The sequence below is a fragment of the Canis lupus genome, chromosome 19, assembly GCF_048164855.1.
Source record: "Canis lupus baileyi chromosome 19, mCanLup2.hap1, whole genome shotgun sequence".
NCBI lineage: Eukaryota > Metazoa > Chordata > Mammalia > Carnivora > Canidae > Canis > Canis lupus.
The window spans coordinates 35,591,411-35,613,981 of NC_132856.1; the positions used below are offsets into that span (position 1 = coordinate 35,591,411).

The 22,571-nt window shown below is 39.4% G+C and overlaps 1 protein-coding gene across 25 annotated transcripts in view; it reads left to right on the forward strand.

Annotated features, from left to right (window-relative positions):
• Positions 1-22,571, forward strand: part of ERC2 (ELKS/RAB6-interacting/CAST family member 2) — a 906,960-nt gene that overhangs the window by 155,982 nt on the left and 728,407 nt on the right. For 17 of the 25 annotated variants that reach the window (XR_012011918.1, XR_012011916.1, XR_012011917.1 and 14 more), the window contains 2 exons: positions 14,688-14,711; positions 15,357-15,773. Coding sequence is in view for 22 of the 25 variants with exons in the window: in XM_072785816.1 (XP_072641917.1) it covers positions 14,688-14,711; positions 15,357-15,773 (441 nt within the window). In the remaining 3 variants the exon portion in view is untranslated. The remainder of the gene's footprint in view (positions 1-14,687; positions 14,712-15,356; positions 15,774-22,571) is intronic. The other 8 variants (XM_072785820.1, XM_072785824.1, XM_072785830.1 and 5 more) reach the window with 1 other exon arrangement.

Genomic DNA, 22,571 nt, shown 5'->3' on the forward strand with positions numbered 1-22,571 from the left:
CGAGGAGCCGGGCTGAGGCCGGGGCGAGTGTCCCCAGGACAGGAGAGCCCCGTCCCGGAGACGCAGGAGCTGCACCGACCTTCCCCGGGGGAAAGGGGCTCGTGGGGAGTTGGAGCAGAACCAGGAGGGAGCAGATGCCCTCGGGCTCCCCGGGACAGTAACAGCAACTGCGCGCCCAGGAGAGTGCGCCGAGCTCCCTAAGGGCTGCAGCGCGCACGTCGGGACCCGGAGCAGCTCGGAGGGGCTCGGGCGGCGGCTCCGCGGAGGGGGCTGCGCGGCCCCGGGAGCAGCTCGGCCGGGCTCGGGCAGAGGAAGAGGCTCCGTGCAGAGGGGCCTGCGCGGTTCCAGGAGCAGCTCGGAGGGGCTCGGGCGGCGGCTCCGCGGAGGGGGTTGCGCGGCCCTGGAGCGCGAATCCACCAGCGCAGGCTCCGGAGCACAGGGCGCCAGGACACAGCCCAGGATCCGGCCTCCCTCGGGACAGGCAGAGACCGGGAGGGCCCAGGACAACAAGGACGCTCCTGCCCCGAGCTGAGCAGATCAGCGGCCCCGCCCGGAGCCTCCAGGCCCTGCAGACGGAGTTCCTGCCGGAGCTGAATCCAGGTTTCCAGAGCTGCCCCGCCACTGGGGCTGTTACTCCTGCGGCCTCACGGGGTAAACAACCCCCACTGAGCCCTGCACCAGGCGGGGGCACAGCAGCTCCCCCAACTGCTAACACCTGAAAATCAGCACAACAGGCCCCTCCCCCAGAACACCAGCTAGACAGACAACTTCCAGGAGAAGCCAAGGGACTTAAAGAACACAGAATCAGAAGATACTCCCCTGTGGTTCTTTTTTTTTTTTTTTTTGTTGTTGTGTTTTTGTTTTTTTTGTTTTGTTTTGTTTTGTTTTGCTTTTTGATTTCTTTCCTCCCCCACCCCCCCTTTTTTTTCTCCTTTCTTTTTCTTTCTCTTTTTCTTCTTTTTTTTTTTCTTTCGTTTTTTTTTTCTCTTCCCTTTTTTTCTCTTTCTCTTTTCTTTCCTTCTTTCTCTCCTCTCTTTTTCTCTTTTTCCCAATACAACTTGCTTTTGGCCACTCTGCACTGAGCAAAATGACTAGAAGGAAAACCTCACCTCAAAAGAAAGAATCAGAAACAGTCCTCTCTCCCACAGAGTTACAAAATCTGGATTACAATTCAATGTCAGAAAGCCAATTCAGAAGCACTATTATACAGCTACTGGTGGCTCTAGAAAAAAGTATAAAGGACTCAAGAGACTTCATGACTGCAGAATTTAGAGCTAATCAGGCAGAAATTAAAAATCAATTGAATGAGATGCAATCCAAACTAGAAGTCCTAACGACGAGGGTTAACGAGGTGGAAGAACGAGTGAGTGACCTAGAAGACAAGTTGATAGCAAAGAGGGAAACTGAGGAAAAAAGAGACAAACAATTAAAAGACCATGAAGATAGATTAAGGGAAATAAACGACAGCCTGAGGAAGAAAAACCTACGTTTAATTGGGGTTCCCGAGGGCGCCGAAAGGGACAGAGGGCCAGAATATGTATTTGAACAAATTCTAGCTGAAAATTTTCCTAATCTGGGAAGGGAAACAGGCATTCAGATCCAGGAAATAGAGAGATCCCCCCCTAAAATCAATAAAAACCGTTCAACACCTCGACATTTAATTGTGAAGCTTGCAAATTCCAAAGATAAAGAGAAGATCCTTAAAGCAGCAAGAGACAAGAAATCCCTGACTTTTATGGGGAGGAGTATTAGGGTAACAGCAGACCTCTCCACAGAGACCTGGCAGGCCAGAAAGGGCTGGCAGGATATATTCAGGGTCCTAAATGAGAAGAACATGCAACCAAGAATACTTTATCCAGCAAGGCTCTCATTCAAAATGGAAGGAGAGATAAAGAGCTTCCAAGACAGGCAGCAACTAAAAGAATATGTGACCTCCAAACCAGCTCTGCAAGAAATTTTAAGGGGGACTCTTAAAATTCCCCTTTAAGAAGAAGTTCAGTGGAACAGTCCACAAAAACAAAGACTGAATAGATATCATGATGACACTAAACTCATATCTCTCAATAGTAACTCTGAATGTGAACGGGCTTAATGACCCCATCAAAAGGCGCAGGGTTTCAGACTGGATAAAAAAGCAGGACCCATCTATTTGCTGTCTACAAGAGACTCATTTTAGACAGAAGGACACCTACAGCCTGAAAATAAAAGGTTGGAGAACCATTTACCATTCAAATGGTCCTCAAAAGAAAGCAGGGGTAGCCATCCTTATATCAGATAAACTAAAATTTACCCCAAAGACTGTAGTGAGAGATGAAGAGGGACACTATATCATACTTAAAGGATCAATTCAACAAGAGGACTTAACAATCCTCAATATATATGCTCCGAATGTGGGAGCTGCCAAATATATAAATCAATTATTAACCAAAGTGAAGAAATACTTAGATAATAATACACTTATACTTGGTGACTTCAATCTAGCTCTTTCTATACTCGATAGGTCTTCTAAGCACAACATCTCCAAAGAAACGAGAGCTTTAAATGATACACTGGACCAGATGGATTTCACAGATATCTACAGAACTTTACATCCAAACTCAACTGAATACACATTCTTCTCAAGCGCACATGGAACTTTCTCCAGAATAGACCACATATTGGGACACAAATCGGGTCTGAACCGATACCAAAAGATTGGGATTGTCCCCTGCATATTCTCAGACCATAATGCCTTGAAATTAGAACTAAATCACAACAAGAAGTTTGGAAGGACCTCAAACACGTGGAGGTTAAGGACCATCCTGCTAAAAGATAAAAGGGTCAACCAGGAAATTAAGGAAGAATTAAAAAGATTCATGGAAACTAATGAGAATGAAGATACAACCGTTCAAAATCTTTGGGATGCAGCAAAAGCAGTCCTAAGGGGGAAATACATCGCAATACAAGCATCCATTCAAAAACTGGAAAGAACTCAAATACAGATATTATGTATCTATTAAAAGTCAAGAGCATATATAGCAGTATATATTATTTATAATATATAGTTGTATATTTTATGTGTATAATAAAATATATTACATATGTAATGTTTATATTTGGGCTGGTAGGATTTCTTTTTTTGACTTGGAGAGGACACTTTGTATTGATGTCAAATAGCACATAGCTTAATAATGGTTGAATGAATGAACAAATCCCTGCTTTGTCTGCTTTATCTAGTAGTGTCTTATATTGAGAGGCACTACCTCATAGTGGCTCAGAGTAGGGAAAAACTGTTAGTTCAGTGCATGTCACTCAGCTATTTGAGATGATAATAATTTAGGTAAAGCCTCTTACCTATTTTAAAAATATTTAGATGGTTAGCAGTTTTGTTAAATAAACATGTGGGATGAAGAGGAGGTGACAGGGAAGGAAATTGCAATCAGGATTTTAAAATGTCATCTATACTACCAGTTTGCTAAGCAATTAAAATAAAAGAGCTGTCCTCTAACTGTGTGTGGCTATTAATAATAGAAAAGTTCCAATTCTAACCATTGTTTCCATGATTACATGTTTTGGGTTGCTTCTCTAGACACATTTTAAAAATATCAGTATTTCTTAAGCTTGTTTGTTCGTTCATTCATTCATTCATTCATTCATTCATACATGCCTATAACAGGTTGAGTGTTATCACAGCAGGGGATACCACTATCCTTTAGTTGCTTATGTATTATTGGCTATAAGTAGGGAAAAAAAATCCCTGACTTTCAAAATAGAAATGTTCTTATTCTCGAGAGTCCCTTGTAGAGTTATTTATAGACCAGCTAATGGGAAACCAATTTTAGCCATCTTTAAGTTGGTCTTAAAACAACTGTTTCCTGTTTCCCTTATTTATAAAATGCCAAAGTGCTTAGCATTTTGTTTCCCACTGTTAAATTTATTCGATGATCAAAGATTTATGTTCATTATACTTATTTCTTTTCCCTGCCCAGGGAGGAAGGAGAGAAATTTTAATTCCAGGCCTCTAGCCACCACCACTGTGTCAATAGTAATAACAGTGAACATTTACTGAGCATTCATTATGTGCCAGGCCTGGTGCTTTATGCTTTATGGGAACTCTTCACTTAGGTGAGGAACATCTCATGTGGCCTTTGTGTAAACCCTGTACATTAGTTACAATTATTATTTCCTGTTTATGGATGAATAATTCAATGCTCAAAGTACTTAAGTAATTTGTCCAAGGTGACATAGGCTATAAGGTAGATCCAGGATTCAAAACCCAGCTCATCATCACTGTTTTTGGAAGCCTAGACAGGTTTACTGATTTTCCCCAGATCATATAATTGGTTAGTAGCAAAGCTGGAATTAGAGCTTAAATCCTTAGCTCTCAGCTCAGTACATTATTCCAATACTGTGCCACCTTATAGTGTTGGTCTGTAATGAGAACCAGAACTCCTTGCTTACAAAAGCAACTGCCAAGAGGTCTTTTCCATGTATGCTGTTCCTAGTGTTATGAATCTTGGCGAAATGTCACATTATCGACCAAAGAGGGTTGTGCAGTTATCACTGATGTGTCTGTGTGAGGATCCCAGGATCCTGGTGCCTTGGTGCTTTTAAAAATTGCCTATCAATATTCTCTATTATCTATATGTGCTTATTCTACCTACCCTAAGGGAGAAAGTCTAGGACCATATGTCTAAATATTAATTTCTTTATATTTTTCTCAAGTAGAGCAACTCTTCCACAGCACACTGGGGCCACATGTGTTTAGCCAGCGTCTGCTGTTTGTCTTTTCACACACATGACACAGCCTGTGGAAGGTTTGAAACCATGAGGAGTTCTGTACATCCTGCACATGGGATTATGGAAAAAAGGATCAGAGAACCTGCCCTTAAAATTTGATTCGAGACAAACTAAAAAATGATAAATAGGAAAATAAAGTCACAGGAGAAGCAGAGCAGGCCAAGTTGTCTGCAAAGAGATTCTGTTTTCTTTGAAAGAGTTATGTTAAGCCCTTGCTTGAGAAGAAGTATGGATTTATTAAAAAAAAAGTTCAAGACTTTTGGATATAAGCCAATTCATATTTTTATATAGCTCAGAGACGGTTTTCATAGCAATGAAACCCTAAACTGCTTTATAGTACAAAACTTTATCATTTTTTTTTTTTTTGTTTTTTCCCCATAGTGTGGAAAAGAGCTTAAGGTCACAAATTTTTTCAAATTTGCCAGGAACTCATATTTTCCATGTTTGGGGATAAGACACAGTAGATTCTAAACATCTGGCCAGTCCCTATTTAAATAATTGTGTGTTCCATGCACATCATACATATATAATTGTATTTTCATTCTATTTACCTTTTTGTGTTTTAGACATTCTAAAATCTGGATTAGATTCTGACTCCAGTAGCTGTTGGAAGTTATTCTTTTGAATGTTGGCTAAGGCAAAGTATATCCCCCTCCCCTTTCCATATAAACTGAAGTATGGCTTAGTTTCTTATATTTTTATTGTCTACGTTTTTCCTCCCAAGATTAAGTGACTATGGGAGCTTATAAGAGTTGTGCAAAATGAAGTTCTCTATATTTTTTATAGCAGGGGTGACTTTAGAATTGGCTGGAGGAAACCTCAGTTTTAGATACAGGCCCATATCTGCTAACAATGTGATTGCAGTCAAATCCCTTAAGCCAGCCCAATTTATCCTCTTGTGAAGTGGACATAGTGCTGGCAGCGTCAGAGCAGTCTTGTCAGATGAGTGAGTTGGTGGACGTGAGGCATTTTGAGTTTTGGAGGAGAGAACAGGACAGAGTAATCTGAGGTCAAGGACACCCCTTCCCTCCCCACTGGCCCCACATTCTCTCACCCCTAGTCTAAGTACAGCAAAGCAAAAAGGAATGGAAATCTATTTGCTTGCACAGTGTTCCCCCGTGCCGACCATCTGGTGAGACAATTTCCCTTCTGGTCCTCTCATCTTTCTGTCCATACTTCACTATTTATTGAATACCTATTATGTGCTAGATTTGGGGGTATAATGCAAATTTGGCCCAGAATGTACCCTTGAAAAGCTTAATTTCTTTCTCTCAATCTTTCTCTTTCTTAGAGATTTTCTCCTTACTTTCTTATAAGCACAGCAGTGCTTTGAAAGATATATTTGCTTTTATCTAGCTGTTGTGTAATGGGAGGGCTTATCAGAAAACATAGCCTGCCATAACACCAGAAACAGAAGTCATTATGACCTCCTTTATTGTCTGAAACTTGGAATCAATTGGACAGACTAATCTTTTTAAGCTCCCATTCCGTTTACCTATGGTTAAAGGATAGACCAATGATTTTAAACTTTTGTTTTCCTTTCTTGTACTGGAAATGGGGATAGTCTTTACTATCCAAGACAGATTTCAAAGTATGCCATTAAGTGTCAGGGAGAAAAGGCTAAAAAGAACTGGGCTGAAGTCCAGGTATCAGGATAAACACGATGCATTCTATTTGTACTCCTGGCAGAGTAACCATAAAGAGTAGCCTGGATGACATTGTGACATCTGCTTCGCTTCTCTCTGTGGTGTCCTCAGGCTGTGGAGAAGGGAGTTTGCCTTTGGAACTTTGATTCTTTGAGAACGACTAGAGAATGATTGCAGAATTAGGGTGTGAAGTAAAAAGCTTCTGAATACCCATCTAATCACAGACTCATTTTTGTACTTAAAGGAAATTAGCGGTTTTGCTACCTGTCCCACTTGTGCCATAAGTGCTAAGTTGACAGCAATTTAACCCAGGTACAATGTTGGATTACCTGGTGATGTTTTATCCCAATGCAGGTGGACATTGGAAAGGCTTCCCTCTCCAGATATGCAGTGGAATGGAAGTCACAGAAGGAGGGGTTGAGGCTTTGGGAAGCTGAGACCACAATGATGACTGGGAGATTCCAAAGAGATGGCCCTAGAATTCAACCTTATAGGTTGCTGGTTTGTAGGTAGGTACCTGATGTAGGTAACAAACTGAAATGAATGCTCTTGATTATTGATCCAGTAGGGTTTGGGTGACTGCCTTATAAGAAATGTGCTTTCATGGTTGAGAAGGGGGCGGTGATTCAATCTGAAGGAATTGAATAATCTGGGAAGCGCAGAATTGAAAATTGTGCATTGTTTTTCTTACTTTTTGGCCCTTGGAGAAGGTGTTTGGCCCTGCTTGAGATTTCACCTTGTATCTGGATCTTTTAGAACTAGTTTTTATTGAGCTTGACTCTGATAGCTAATTTTAATTAGCTAACAGTCTAAGTCTGAAGATTTAGAAAGGAAGTCTTCAGTAAATTATTCTTGGAGTATCCCATGCTATTTAACTATTGGGTAGGACCAGTGAGTAAGTAAAATGATTTAGGTTATCTCTCATCCTCCCTGTAGTAGATACTACTGCTATTTCCTGAGTTGTTATAGTAGAGATCCATCCCCTTTTGGTCTATTCTTAGGGTTACTAGAATATATAAGGATGGAATTCAGGATCCTAGAAACCAAGATTCCATGCTTCCAGAAACTGAGATTCTGGCTTTGGCAATGTGATTGCTCTTTTGAGTCTGTCATTTAACCTGTTTGTCATTTAACCTGTTTCTCATTTGTAAAATGAAGTTAACAGGATAACCTTTAAGGTCTGTCTCTTTGAACTCTAAGAGTTCTGATTCCATATCATCAGTGTGTCAAGTGGATTATGTCTTTCAGAATATGAGTTTTTGTTGCTGTTTTCAAGGCAGCATATCCTAGCCTATCCTGACTGACATAAGTGATTACTCTACTTGGTATTTTCTACAGCTTTATATGTATTAACTCATTTAATTTTCACAACAATCTTATGTATTAGGAATTATTACTCTCCTCTTCCTTTTACAAATGAGGAAACAGACACAGAGAGGATATTTTTTTCAGTGGATTATTTATTACACATGGTTTTGTATATTTATTTATTTATTTATCTATCTATCTATCTATTTATTTATTTATTTATTTATTTATTTATTTATTTATTTATTTATGATAGTCACAGAGAGAGAGAGAGAGAGGCAGAGACACAGGCAGAGGGAGAAGCAGGCTCCATGCACCGGGAACCCGATGTGGGATTCGATCCCGGGTCTCCAGGATCGCGCCCTGGGCCAAAGGCAGGCGCCAAACCGCTGTGCCACCCAGGGATCCTGGTTTTGTATTTTAAAATAGAAACTGCCTTGTTAAATATCTAAAATGGCTATCTGGTAAATGAATTTTGAAACTATATTTATTTGAATTTCTTAGAAGTAGAACAGTGAGGGAGGAGAGAGATAGATAGATGGAGAGGTTGCTTCAGATCCCCTCCCCATTCTCCATTACATGATGCAGAAAGATGATCAGTACTCTATAAGGTACATGCCTTTTACTCAAGAATTTTTTTTCAGGAACAGATGTCTGCTTAATTTTAAATATTTTATTTATTTACTTTTAAAGATTTTATTTATTCATTCATGAGAGACAGAGAGAGGCAGAGACACAGACAGAGAGAGAAGTAGGCTCCACACAGGGAGCCCAACATGGGACTCGATCCTGGGACCCCAGGATCATGCCCTGGGCCAAAGGCAGGCACTCAACCACTGAGCCACTCAGGTATCCCTTTTTTTTTAAATATATTTTTTAAGATTTTATTTATTTATTCATGAGAAACAGAGAGAGAGAGAGACAGAGAGACAGAGAGACAGAGACACAGGCAGAGGGAGAAGCAGGCTCCATGCAGGGAGCCCGATGTGGGACTCGATCCCGGGACCCCGGGGTCACGCCCTGGGCCAAAGGCAGGTGCTAAACCACTGAGCCACCCAGGGAACCCCTCAGGTATCCCTTTTAAAAATATTTTTAAAAGAGAATGAAAACTAAATGACACATGAATTTGAGAAAAATTTGAACACCAAATTTAGGTTGATTATCAAATTGTGTTTGGTCTTGCTGAAGTCATTTAGTTATTAGTAAAATGGCTACTTGGAAAATAGATTTTGCTGATTAATAAATACGCAACCTGGAAGCATCTATCACAACAACCTTTGAATGAGGAACAGCCTAGATGGCTAACTTTAAATTTAAAGAATTACTGTAACTGTCATAATTGCCTGCCTGCCTGCTCTCACAACTTCCGCCCCCTCCCTATATCCTTTTTTCCCCAGTATCCTGAAATATTTGTGCCAATTCAGAGACTAGATGGTATAGTGGTTTGAGCAGGGGAGTTGGTATCAGACAGCAGAGGAGTTGGTATCAGACATCTGGCTGTACCACTTACCTAACTGAATGACCTGGAGCAAGTTACTTAACCACTTTGCATCTCCATTTTCTCATCCATTAAATGGAGATCCTAAACAGTGGCTATCTCACAGGGCAGTTGTGAGGATTAAAAAGCTTAGAACATTGTGTGGCATGTGGTAAGTGCTATCCAGATTTTTGCTATTATTGTTCCTTAATAGGTCTGCTCTGTCTTTGCTTCTGGGCTTTTATACTTTCTCTTCTCTCTCCATCATTCTTCATGGGGTAGGCTCTCAGTTGCTCTTCAAGATGCAGCTCAGTGATGGCTCTTTGGGGTGTTTTCTCACATGTCCCCAGCCTGGGTGACATTCTTTCTGAATATCTAGCCACCTGACTATGACTTCTGTTATAGTTGCAGGGTACTTTACCTGCAAATGTTACCTCATAACATAGTAAAGCTACTATCAGTTTACTTATCTATATGGACCATGAACATGGACTGTTCGTTCATTCTTTCTTTCATTATATCTCTCTCTCCTTTTCTTTCTTTCTTTCTTTTGATATTTTGTGAGTATAAGGGAGATACTAGGTAAATGTATATTGAATGGATAAATAGACCAATTTTTCCCTCCATTTCTCTATCCCTTCTTTTTTCCTCCTTCCCTCTCATTCTTCTCTTCTACTTTCTTTCCTTCTTCCTTCCTCTACCAAACTTCCTCTCTTCCTTCACTCTCAAACCTGGCCCTTGATACATTATCTTAGTTATTCCTCACAGGAACTCTGTGAGACAAGCATCATGATTATCCCCATTTTGCAGGTGTGGAAGCAGAGGATCAGAGTAATAGGCAACTTGCCCATCCAAAAGGACAGACCCCTTACAGAGTTGTCTTCCAGTGTTGCTGTCTCTGCTCAAAGTATTTGGGCAATTTTTCCTTGGAATTCCCTTTTGGCCAGTCTATGAGCCACATAAGAAAACCAATCTTAGTTTTGATCACTCTCAGAAAAGATGATTTCCAGTCTGATCACCCCAATTCATCATGTTTGTTTCCAAATAAACCTAGATCATCTTATGAATCTGTTTTGTGCTGGTCTCAGTCTATCAATAACCAGTATTGTGGTTGGACTGGCTCTTGTGGTTCTTAGTATGATTGTAAGATAACCTTAGCAATAACCACAAAGAAGCTTTGAAAAAATAAAGGTTTATCATCTAAAGAGCCTGGAAATTGCACAGCGGAGCTAGGGCCATGCAGTGAGGTCATGGGTAGAGAGTACATGGGCCTGGTTCTGCTTTTATTTGAGTCAAGAGGGGGGGCTAGGGTTTTGTGCGCTCATTCTTTATTGGTGAATTTAAAACATAAGAGGAGAGATTTTAAGTATGAGAAGAGAAAAAACAAGTGTCCCAAATGGTCAGTTATTGATATCAATCAAGATCTCTAAAACAAAGGAACTTCAATACAGGAGGCAGTCTGGCTCTTTATCTATTTGTGTGGTTGGTAGTGTGTTTATTTGAGATAGCCATCATTGAAGTAGATGCCTCTTTGAAGTGGATGCCTTAGCAATCAAATCTTAAGTCAGGCACTGTCATTGCAAAAAAGAAAGAAAACAATTGTCAGGGCTTATGCAGAGATGCCTACTCTTGCCACTTTTATTCAACGTATTATTAGAACTCCTAACCACAGTAATTAGGCAAGAAAAAGAAAAAAAAGGCATCTCAATTGGTAAGGAGGAGGTAAAACTGTCACTTTTTGCAGATGATATGATATTATATATAGAAAAAAAGAAAAGCCTATTAGAAATAATAAATGAATTCAGTAAAGTTGCAGGATACTTTACCTGCAAAAATTAACTTGCAGAAATCAGTTGCTTTTCTATACATTAATAATAAGCTATCAGAGAAATGCAGAGAACAATTCCATTTATAACTGCATCAAAAATAATAAAATACCTAGGAATAAATTTAATCAAGGAGATGAATGTCCTGTATTCTGAAAACTGTAAGACATTGGTGGAAGATATTTCAGATGACAGTAACAAATGGAAAGATATACCATGCTAATGGATTGGAAGAATTAATATTGTTCAAATGTCCATACCCACAGCAATTTACAGTTTCAGTGCATAATCTCCATCACAATACCAATGACATTTTCCACAGAACTAGAACAAAGAATCCTAAAATTTGTGTGAAACCACAGAAGACCTCAAATATCCAAAACAGTCTTGAGAAAGAACAAAGCTGGAGGTATCATACTCCCTGATCAAATTACACTGCAAAGCTATAGTAGTCAAAATTACATGGTACTGACATGGAAGCACACACACAGATTAATGGAATAGAATAGAGTCCAGAAATAAACCCACAAATATATGGTCAACTAATCTATTCCAAAGAAGGCAAGAATATAAAATGGGAAAAAGACTCTTCAGTAAATGATGTTGGGAAAACTGGACAGCTACATGTAAAAGAGTAAAACTGGACCACTGTCTTATGCCATATATAAAAATAAATTCAAAGTGGATTAAAGACTTAAATGTAAGGCCCCAAATCATAAAATTCTGAGAAGAAAACATAGGCAATAAGCTCTTTGACATGAGTTTTAGCAGTATTTTTCTGGCCAGTCTCCTCAGGCAAGGGCAACCAAAGCTAAAATAAACAAATGGGATTACATTATAATAAAAAGCTTTTGCACAGCAAAGAGACCATCAACAAAATGAAAAGTCAACTTACTGTATAAGAGAAGATCTTTGCAAATCATACATTTGATAGGAGGTTAATATCAAAATATATAAAGACTTACACAACACCAAAAAGACAACCCAATTAAAAAATAGGCAAAAGATCTAAATAAGTATTTTTTCCAAAGAAGATATACAGATGTCAACACAAGTACATGACAAGATGCTCAACATCATTAATTATCAGGGAAATATAAATTAATATCACTTCATATTAGAATGGTTATTATCAAAAAGGAAGGAAATAACAAGTGTTGGCAAGGATGTGAAGAAAAGGGAACCCTCAGGCACTGTTGGTGGGAGTGTAAATTGGTGCAACCACTGTGGTGAACAGTATGGAGATTCCTCAAAAACTTACAAATAGAACTACCATCCAATCCAGTAATTCCACTACTGGATATTTACCCAAAGAAAATGAAAATGAAAATACTAATTCAAACAATATATGCAGCCATTTGTTGTTCTTGCCTGAGGAGACATACCCATAAATATGTTGCTAAGGCAGGTATACAAGAGATTAGTGCTTGTCTTTTCTTTTAGGAGTTTTATGGTTTAGGTCTCACATTTAGATCTTTAATCCATTTTGAATTTATTTTTGTGTATTGTTATAAAGAGGCCCAGTTGTATTCTTTTGCATGTAGGCATCCAGTTTTCCCAATACCATTTATTGAAGAGTTTATCTTTTCCCCATTTTATATTCTTGTCTCCTTTGTTATAGATTAGTTGACCACACAGGTTTATTTCTGAGCTCTTTTTCCTATTCAGTTGATTTGTATGTCTATTTCTTTGTCAGTACCATGCTGTTTTGATTAATATAGCTTTGTAGTATATCTTGAAATCTGGGATTGTGATACTTCCAGTTTTCATTTTTTATTTTCAAGGTTGCTTTGGCTATTTAAGGTCTTTTGTGGTTCTACACAAATTTTAGAATAATTTGTTCTAGTTCTGAGAAAAAGTACTATTGGTATTTTGATAGGGATTGCACTGAATCTAGATTGCTTTGGGTAAAATGGACATTTTAACAGTATTAATCCTGGGGCACCTGTGTGGCTTTGTCACTTAAGTGTCTGACTCTTGATTTTGGCTCAGGTCATGATCTCAGGGTTGTGAGATTGAGCCCTGTGTTGAGCTGCACACTGGGCATGGAGTCTGCACAAACAAACAAACATTAATTCCTCCAATCCATGGGCATTGAATATCTTTCTATTTGTGTGTGTTGTCCTCAGTTTCTTTCATTGGTGTCTTACAGTTTTCAGTGTAGAGGTCTTTTACTTCCTTGGTTAAATTTATTTCTAGGTATTTTATTCTTCTTGCTGAAATTATAAATAGGATGGTTTTCTTAATTTCTCTTTCTTCTATTTAATTATTAGTCTAAAGAAATGCAATAGATATATTTCTTTTCTTTGAGAAGAGAAGAGAGAGAAAATGAGGGGGTTATTGGGGCAGACGAAGAGAATCTTAAGTAGGCTCCACTCCCAACCAAGAGTCTGATGTGAGGCTTAATCTCACGACCCTGAGATCATGACCTGAGCCAAAATCAAGAGTCAGATGCTTAACCAACTGAACCTCCAGGCACCCCACAACAGATTTCTTTATATTAATTTTGTATCCTATACCTTCAGAATTTCTTTTGGAATGATGATGAAAATGTTCTAAAATTTATAATGTGGATGTTTGCACAACTTTGTGAATATATTGAATACCACTGAATTTTACACTTTACAGGAGTGAATTATATTTAAAAAATTAATAATTGTCATAATTAAATACATGCCAGTTGCTCACTCCCAGTCACTATCCTGTGAGATTGGCATTTGGATGAGAAAGAGAATACTTTTTCTTTGTGCTCTGGAAATGTCTCAGTAGATGTTCTTAAATGGAAAGATGAAGTAGACCATAAATAGTTTAATCAAGATATTGCAATACTTAGTGCTAATATCTGAGCATAGACTATACTCGGAAAGATCTCTATACTTCTGGGTGACAGCTCTAGGAATTCTGAAAGATTTCAAAATGTGGGCTGCTCCAATATTTGTATAGCTGAGACATGGTATTATTAATGGCTTCAATACTGTGAGGTACCTAGGGGCAGGAGCCATGCTTTGTGTTCATTTTGATTCCCTTGCTTAGCATCATGTCTGGTCTACTGGCAAGATTGTGTGTTTGGTGATTCAATTGAGAAACTGCTGTTTTGGAAGGCTCCTGGTTGTTCCAAGGACAAAAATGCCTTCAAGCTTATGGCTGTTCTGACCAGCCTGAGGGTTAGCCCTGTGGGGAAGATGTTGCAGAATTTACCAACTGTCCTCATGCAACTATTTCTTTTCTCAGAACCGGTAAACTATTTTGTTTCTTTGGTGTTTTCACTCTGATTCTGGTTAAAACGATGATTTGGAATAATATGTGGGTACTTCTGGAGTGTTGTGCTTTCTTCCCTGGTAGTACACTGAAGACTTTGGGTTCCTGGGTCAGTGAGATTTAGGAAAACAAAAGGTGGAATTAACCTCACTTTTCTTCTTCTTCCTATTCTTTTTTTTTTTTTTTTGTACTTTCGATCACATTTATCAAACAGCAGTGCATAGATTTTGTGTAGCTTATGGATCTTTGTTGTAATAAATTGTTTTTCTTTTTTTTTTCTCTGTGAAGGTACTTTATGTTGATTCTTTCTGTTAAATATCCTTTGCTTGCATTAGACTTTTCTTTGTGTTGATTTTTTGCTTCATTTTTTTTTCCATTTCCTATGCTGTTCAGTTACTGGATGCCAGAAGAACTAAGGTTTGTCCACTCTTTGCAGTTTGTTTGTTTTGCTCTGCACAGCCTCACCTCCTTGTGTGTGTTTATGTCTGTCTCTGTCTGCATTTGTTCCCTTTTGCTTGCAGATGCAGTAATCCTGTTTACTAAACCTGTTCACAGCTTTATTTGTAAAAAATAAAGTCCTCGTTTGTGTCTACTTGTAGTGGATGCTCTTATTTTCATTTTTTAAATGGAAATGCATTTATCATGGAGAATAATGGATAGTAGAATAAAGAACACCTTAGGAAACAAGGAATACTGAGTCTGGAGCATTGCGGGCGTAAAGAAGGTGTGTTTGTGAGACTTTTCCCCTCTAACCCTTTCCACTTCCTCAATTAAAACTTTGTAGATGTATAATTTCCCTTGTGACTGACACTAATATATTGTTCTGTGTATGTGTACATTTCTCTTCTCCTAAGACATTCAGAAAGCCTCATTGAATTACTTTCCCCCTCTTCATGTGCTGTCCCATGCTTCTGAAGTCACCCTGGAGGACTTCACGGCTAGCCCTCTGGACCTCATGATTAACATTCCATCTTCATAGTGTGGTAGTAGCAAATAGCGCTTGGCATGTCCATTGACTTTTTCTCCTTCTTTCTCCTCTTCTGCTCTGCCTGTCTTACACAGCACCTGCAGTTGACAATCCAAGCCCTTCAGGATGAGCTTCGAACCCAGAGAGACCTCAATCACCTCCTGCAGCAAGAGAGTGGCAGTCGTGGAGCTGAGCACTTCACCATTGAGCTGACTGAGGAGAACTTCCGGCGGCTCCAAGCTGAGCATGACAGACAAGCCAAGGAGCTGTTCCTTTTAAGGAAGACCTTGGAGGAAATGGAGCTGAGAATTGAAACACAGAAACAGACCCTCAATGCCCGAGATGAGTCAATTAAAAAGCTTCTTGAGATGCTGCAAAGCAAAGGTTTGCCTTCTAAAAGTCTTGAGGATGACAATGAACGGACACGGCGGATGGCAGAAGCTGAGTCTCAAGTCAGCCACTTGGAAGTGATTTTAGACCAGAAAGAGAAGGAAAACATACATCTTAGAGAGGTAAGGACATTCATTCTATTTCCCCAAAGCCATATTTTACAAGTTAAAATATGTTACCAAGTTATTTACAGATTGGAAGATATCTACAGCCTTAACAAAATTTCCTGGCTCTGTTTTATAATCTTCTTGTCTGCTTATCACCTTTAAACTGGAATTTTGCATTAGTTTTTTTTCTCTGCTCACTACACATATGTTCCATTGTTATTTGACACGTATTCAGAATCCAAGTGTGTGCAGCACATGCCAACTCTAAGGTGGTTTACAATTGTTTTCCCCCAGATGGCCATAGTTTCAGGTTTTTTTAAGTACAGTGCTAACTTTTAGATGTTTATCAAATATCGTCCTTCTAAAGGAGCAAAACAAATAGGTGATTAGCAAAACAATGAACCTAAATATTTTTATAGCTAAATTAGGGCAGCATTTGCAGAAAGCATGTGGATATTTCTAGGAAGAATGGTAAAATGTGCAGACCAATTTTGAACGTTTAGTTTTCAGATAATCTTTGTCTTCCTTTTCTTCTGTCTAGAACAAACTATCCCAGGTTTTCTGAATATGCATTTTACCCTTAGTGGATTAAATTATTTGAAGTCCTTCAGAGGCAGATTTTCTGGCCTGCCACCACTATTGATTATTGAGATGTTTAGATATCTGAGGATATGTAGTTGGATAGAGCTTAGAAAAAATGTGGGTGACAGCCAAGGTTTGAAATTTTTATAGCAGTTCCTTGCCACTATGGTGGATATGGCTCTCAAAAGTACCATGTAGGCAAAATGCTGTGGGAGGCGCAGATCTCACAGAAAATAGGAAACAATAAAATGGCATTAAGTATATTTTAAAGATATTCTATAACAATAAATAAAAATTCTAAAAGATATTCGCTTTCAAACCAGGTTAGACTTCTTGGCATTATGTACCTTTTCACAGCCTTTTCGGCTGTGAGTCTTTTTTCTTTTTTCTTTTTTTTGGTTGTTCAGAAAACATGACTTCCATGATGGGGCTTGCTAATGCAGATGCTCCCAAGAGTTTTCTCTGATGTGGATTGTATTTACTTAGAACATTTGAACAGACTTTTGTATCTTCAGACTTCATGTCCTCCATGCTTATTCTCTGTTGTTTTATTTTCATGAGACATTAACAGCATGCTTAGGAAACTACTGGCTTGGTTATGGATAGAGATGCTCAAAGAGATGTTTTGTTGGTCCTGGGTTTCTTATTCATATTCTAAGAGGCTGAATATCATGGGTAGACTTCTAAGATGGCCCTTAATGACTTATACTTCTTGGAAATCATACTCTTGTGTAAATCCATGTCCTTGAGTATAGGCTGAACCTAGTGATTTGATTCTAAACAATAGAATATGGTGAAGGTAATGGATGCCAGTGTGACTTACATGATTAGGTTATATAAGACTGTTATTTCCATCTTGTTAGCAGACTCTATTGAGTTCTCAACTTGCCTGCTTTGATGAAGCAAGTTGCCATGTGAGAGAGGCCAGTGTGGTAAGGGACTAAGAGTAGCCCTTCCAGTCAACACCTAGTGAGGAACTGAGACCCTCATTCAAACAGCCACAAAGAACTGAAAACTGCCAACAACTACTTGAAAGTAGTTGAAACTACTTGAAAGTGCGCTTGAAAGTGGATCCTTTCCCAGTGCAACCTTCGGATAAGATGACAGGTCCTGGATTGACACCTTGATTGCAGGTTTGTGAGAGACTATGAAGCAAAGGACCCAGCAAAGCTGTGCCTGGATTCCTGACTCACAGCAACTGTGAGATCATAAATGTGTGTTGTTTTAAGCTGCTGAATTTGGGAATAATTTGTTACACAATAATAAATAACCAGTACAGTGGAGAGAAAGTAATCTCTTCCTGCCTTTCTCCATAGACTTTATATTTAGTTTACAGAAGGGAAGCAGTAACTACTGGCATGTAATCACTTGCATGTAGAGCAACTGTGGATTTTGAAATTTTGGTTATGTTATCTTAGAACTGTGGCTAGAGATTGCCATAGTTGAAAAAAGCTGCTGCTTTATTTTGGGTGCCAGGGGTTCATGTTGCATTATACAGCAGGGCAGTGATGCCAGAGAAACCTCCATCTGCAGCATTGACCTTGACTTTATGTTGAGGTCTTGTGGTAAAGGCAGAGTCACTCTTTTTCTGTTATTAGATTCTTCTCATTGATAGCACTAAGTAGATGGTGCCTTGATTCTATTGTGTGGATGCCTCCACTTAAATGAATCTAAACAAAATTCAATTTGTGTTTTATAAGATTAGTTTGCCCTCACAGTGGTCTGGCATGGAAATAGATCATGTTTAGAGCCTTGAACATCAGTTTGAGAGCCCACAGAGAGTGGTACAGAAAATTCAGCCCAACATACATAGCTAGTTTCCTTGAGCATCAGATGAAAGTCAGAGGATTGCCTTTTTCTTGGATTATCGAGGTGTGTGTAGAAAAGGTGTCTTTATATAAAAATCTCATTTTAAACTTAACAAAAAGACTTGGAGGCTTGAAAGGACCTTCCCTAAGAGAAGGAATGTACTGGCTTCAGGAATTTTGTGAGCCTGCTTTTAAACCATTGACTTGAAATCAGTCATGGTGGGAGTATTTACACCATGGAAATCAACAAATTTCTACTCCCAAGGCCTACGCCCCTGCTACCCTATCCCTAAAGCCCACTTACCAACACATCTCTGAATAAATGACATTGAATGTTTAACCACAATGCAGCAAGAAGAGGCAAGTTAAATAGTGCAAGAATTATGAGTTCCTTAACCACTCATCATTCATTAGAAATTTTCATAGCAGTATCTGGATAGATGCTTACATGTCAGACATGTTGAAGAATGCTTTACATTGACTCATATTTAACTCTCATAACTACCTTGTGCATTCAGTTATTCATCCATTCAGTGAGCACTTTACTGAAGATCTGTTTTGGGTTAAAGCATTGTGTTGTGGGGATGAACCATAATTTAATAGTTAAATAGAGAAGTATCGTGAAAAAAAGAAGAGAAGGAAGAATTAGTGACCTGGGTGGGGCCAACTTGATATCAGGTGGTCAGGGAAGGCCCCTTGGAGGCAATGAAATTGTGAACTGAGACCTGAATGATAAAAAGGAACTGGCCAGGGATCCCTGGGTGGCGCAGTGGTTTGGCGCCTGCCTTTGGCCCAGGGCGCGATCCTGGAGACCCAGGATCGAATCCCACGTTGGGCTCCCGGTGCATGGAGCCTGCTTCTCTCTCTGCCTGTGTCTCTGCCTCTCTCTCTCACTGTCTGCCTATCATAAATAAATAATAATAAAAAAAAAATTAAAAAAAAAAAAAAGGAACTGGCCATGAGAAGCTTTCAGAAGACTGTTCCAGGTGCTTGCTTCGGCAGCACATATACTAAAACAGAAGACTGTTCTAGTCATGTGGAAAGATCCGTACCTAGGAGGTAGGTGCTATTACTTGGCCATTTTACCTGGGGGGCCTGAGGGACAAGGGACATTAAGAAGCTTGTCCAAAAAAAAAAAAAAACAAAAAAAAAAAAAACCAAAAAAAAAAAAGGAAGCTTGTCCAGCTTCCCAGTGCTGAAGCTGGTATTTGAATTGGGCTGATTCCAGAGTTTCAGCCATTAAACCGTTTCATGAAATCCCTTTTCTAGAGGAACCTTCTCCAAAATGTGCTCTGCAGAACAGCCTTTTTGTGGGATGCTGATAACGTGCTATGAGAGAAAAAGGGTTGTTGAGGCAAATGAGCTTGTGAAATGCTGGATTCCACAGAGTTTACTGTAGGACTCCTCAGGCTCCTTAATATGCAAGCGTCAGTCATTCCCAGGAAGGGGTAGGTTCTCTAACTTATTTAACTTGCTTTTGTCTTGCTGCACTGGTGTTCTTTGTAAAAAATTTGGAAAAAAGCTATGCTAGAAAATAAAAAGTGCTGCTTTTAACTTGTGATCTGCAAAGCATGTAAAAATATACAAATAGTTCTTTCCCATGGCCAAATAACTGGGTAATTTCTTCCATTAGTTATTCTAGAAGGCAAAGTTTATTATAAGCTATTTCCATATTCTCTACTGAGTTTTAGAATGCTCTTCTGTCAGGGTCTGGGTTTTTATTTTATTTTTTTTTGTTTTGTTTTTTTACTTTTTTACTTTTGAGTGGAAAAATGTGGCTGACTGCTCTTGGTATTAAAGCAGTAAGAATAGCCCGGCTTGAATAAAGAAGTAGCCTGACCTCTGTTAATTTAAATGAGTCAAAAACATGATTTAAAATGTACTTGAGGTTTTAAGTTCAGTGTGTACCTGATTTCTTTTTCATTTTGCACGGTTCAACCCGGTTGGGGCTAGATGGTGTAATGCTGGAGAATGGAGTGCTAGTGGTTTTATGATTCATTTTCAGGCAGAGGTGTTGGGCCTCATATAAACCCCATCTCCTGAAATACTAGTCTTGTGTAGCCTATTGTTTGAAGAGATTTTGAGTTGGCAGGAGTTGTACATGGGGAGGGTTGGGTTGCTTTAGTGTCTTGTTATCTTTCGGTGGTCTGGAAAAGGCTGAGGGCGAAACCACTTCTTTGCCTGGCAGGAAACAACAACAAAAAGACTATGATCTCAACTTATTTGGAAGACCAAAACCATTGCCCAAAAACTACAACTGATGTGCTAATGTGAGCCGAAGTGTTGGCTGAAACACAGCATTACTCACTAGTGTCGTGGGATGCTTTTGGATACAGGTTGATTTGATAAGACATTATTGAATGTGGTAATAGTTTACCTTGTTCTCTAGCTTTTTCTGCACAGAACATATTGTTCCCTGTAAAGGTTTTGGTAATCAAGTACCCAAAATGCTATTGATTTAATTAAAGAAAAAAGTGGGTTTATATATCAGTTCCTCCTATATTCACTCTCCTTAATATTTTCTTGGCTGGTCCCTAGAAGAGAGTCAGGAGTCTCTGGATTCATTGCACTGTAGGATGTTTGAAGGGAAGGGTATATGTTCTGCTGACATGATTTCCTATGCTAATCCCTTTGGGCAGCGTGTGGCATCTTTGGTAGCAAGGGTTAAAGAGCACTCAAGTCATTGGGGGCCACAATTGCTACTAACCTGGGAGACTAGGCCTGGGCTTCCCACTATGCTGCTGTTGGGGCAGGGAGAAAGAGGCAAGGCAACATGAATTCTTGCTTTCCTCTTTTTTTTACCCAGGTTGTCCCTGGAGCAGTGGGAGATCTACCTAGGCAGAGTGTGTGACCTAGAAATTCCTGAGCTCATAAACCTTTTACTGATGGCTCAAACCTCCACTATATGATCTTTGCCCAAAGTTTTAAACTCCACCGTAGTCCCATATCTCAAAACCATATGGCTTCTTTCTTTGTAACATAAACTTGTTGCCAGTTTTGCTGGCTGAACCATGATTTTGCTGATGTAGGCATTTCTAATTCTGATTCTACAGATTTAACATGTTCTATTTCTACCATTTTTTTCAAAGCTTATCACAGAAAATATTCCTAAACATGAGTGACCACTTAAACATAACATTCTACATATTCTCTCTTGCAAGAGGTATTTCCTATTTATATTATAGAACCTAACAATTACTCTCTTTTTAAAAATAAGTTTCTTACCTGATCAGTATGTTCCATCCATATTCCCAGGCCTCATATATTTCCTGCAGGTGCTCAGTAATTGAAAGAGTGAAAAAGTAGTTGAAAAACAATGGCGGTCAGCCGGGGTGGCTCAGCAGTTTAGCATTGCCTTTAGCCCAGGGCCTGATCCTGGAGACCTGCGATCAAATCACACGTTGGGCTCCCTGCATGGAGCCTGCTTCTCCCTCTGCCTGTGTCTCTGCCTCTCTTTCTCTGTGTCTCTCATGAATAAATAAAATCTTAAAAAAAAAAAAAGATGGAGAATTTCTCTGTGATTTATTTTGCCAATATTGCAGGGGTGGTTCATAATGACTCTAGTGCCAAGCTTTTTTATGTTTTCTGTATCATCTGTGTTTGGTGTGGAGCAGGAATTTGAGTATAACCCTAACTGAAAGTTTTCTTTCATTTTTTTGAAACTCTGTTGATGCTGTGGGAGCACCCTTGGCAAGTTTGTGGTCTTGTTCAAGGATTCAGATGGGCAATAAGAGGAACAGCTCATACTTGCTGAGGCTTATTTTGTGCCAGGTTCTGTACTATATCAATCAGTTGTTATCATCTCTATCACACAGATAAAGAAATTGAGGCACAAAGAAGTATTTCTAGTCACACAAAGCAAATGATGGAGCCAAGGTCAGAACCCAGGAAGGCTGCAGAGTCTATACTTGTCACCATCACATGCTACTACTTCTTGGGGTGGTAGAGTAAGAGAACATAAAATGGCACTTAAATGCTGTGCATCTCAGAAGTAGGAGACTGACCACTGACTTCATCATGACAGAGCTAGTCTTCAAAGGCAGAAAGAATTTCAACACACAGCATTGGTGATGAAGTACGATTGGAAAAGAGACATCTGAGCCAAGCCTCAGAGGTGGGAAATGTGATGCGTTTGGGGGTGCCATGAGTTTGGAGCAGTTGAAACTCCACCATCAGGAGGGAAAGGAAATGAGGCTGAAGTGGTGGTTTGAGGTTAGGTCACTCAAGACCTTGAACATGTGACACAGGGTATTTGCTTTTACTTGGTAGGCTCTGGGAAGCCTTTGAAGGAATTTTCCTAAGAGAATGGCATGATCAGAAAAGATTGTTATTGCTAATTGATAGTGGATTGGGAGGAGGAGACATGGAGACACATTAGAAAGATAATGTGGTTGTTGAGATCACCAAGAGTCTGAATATGGGT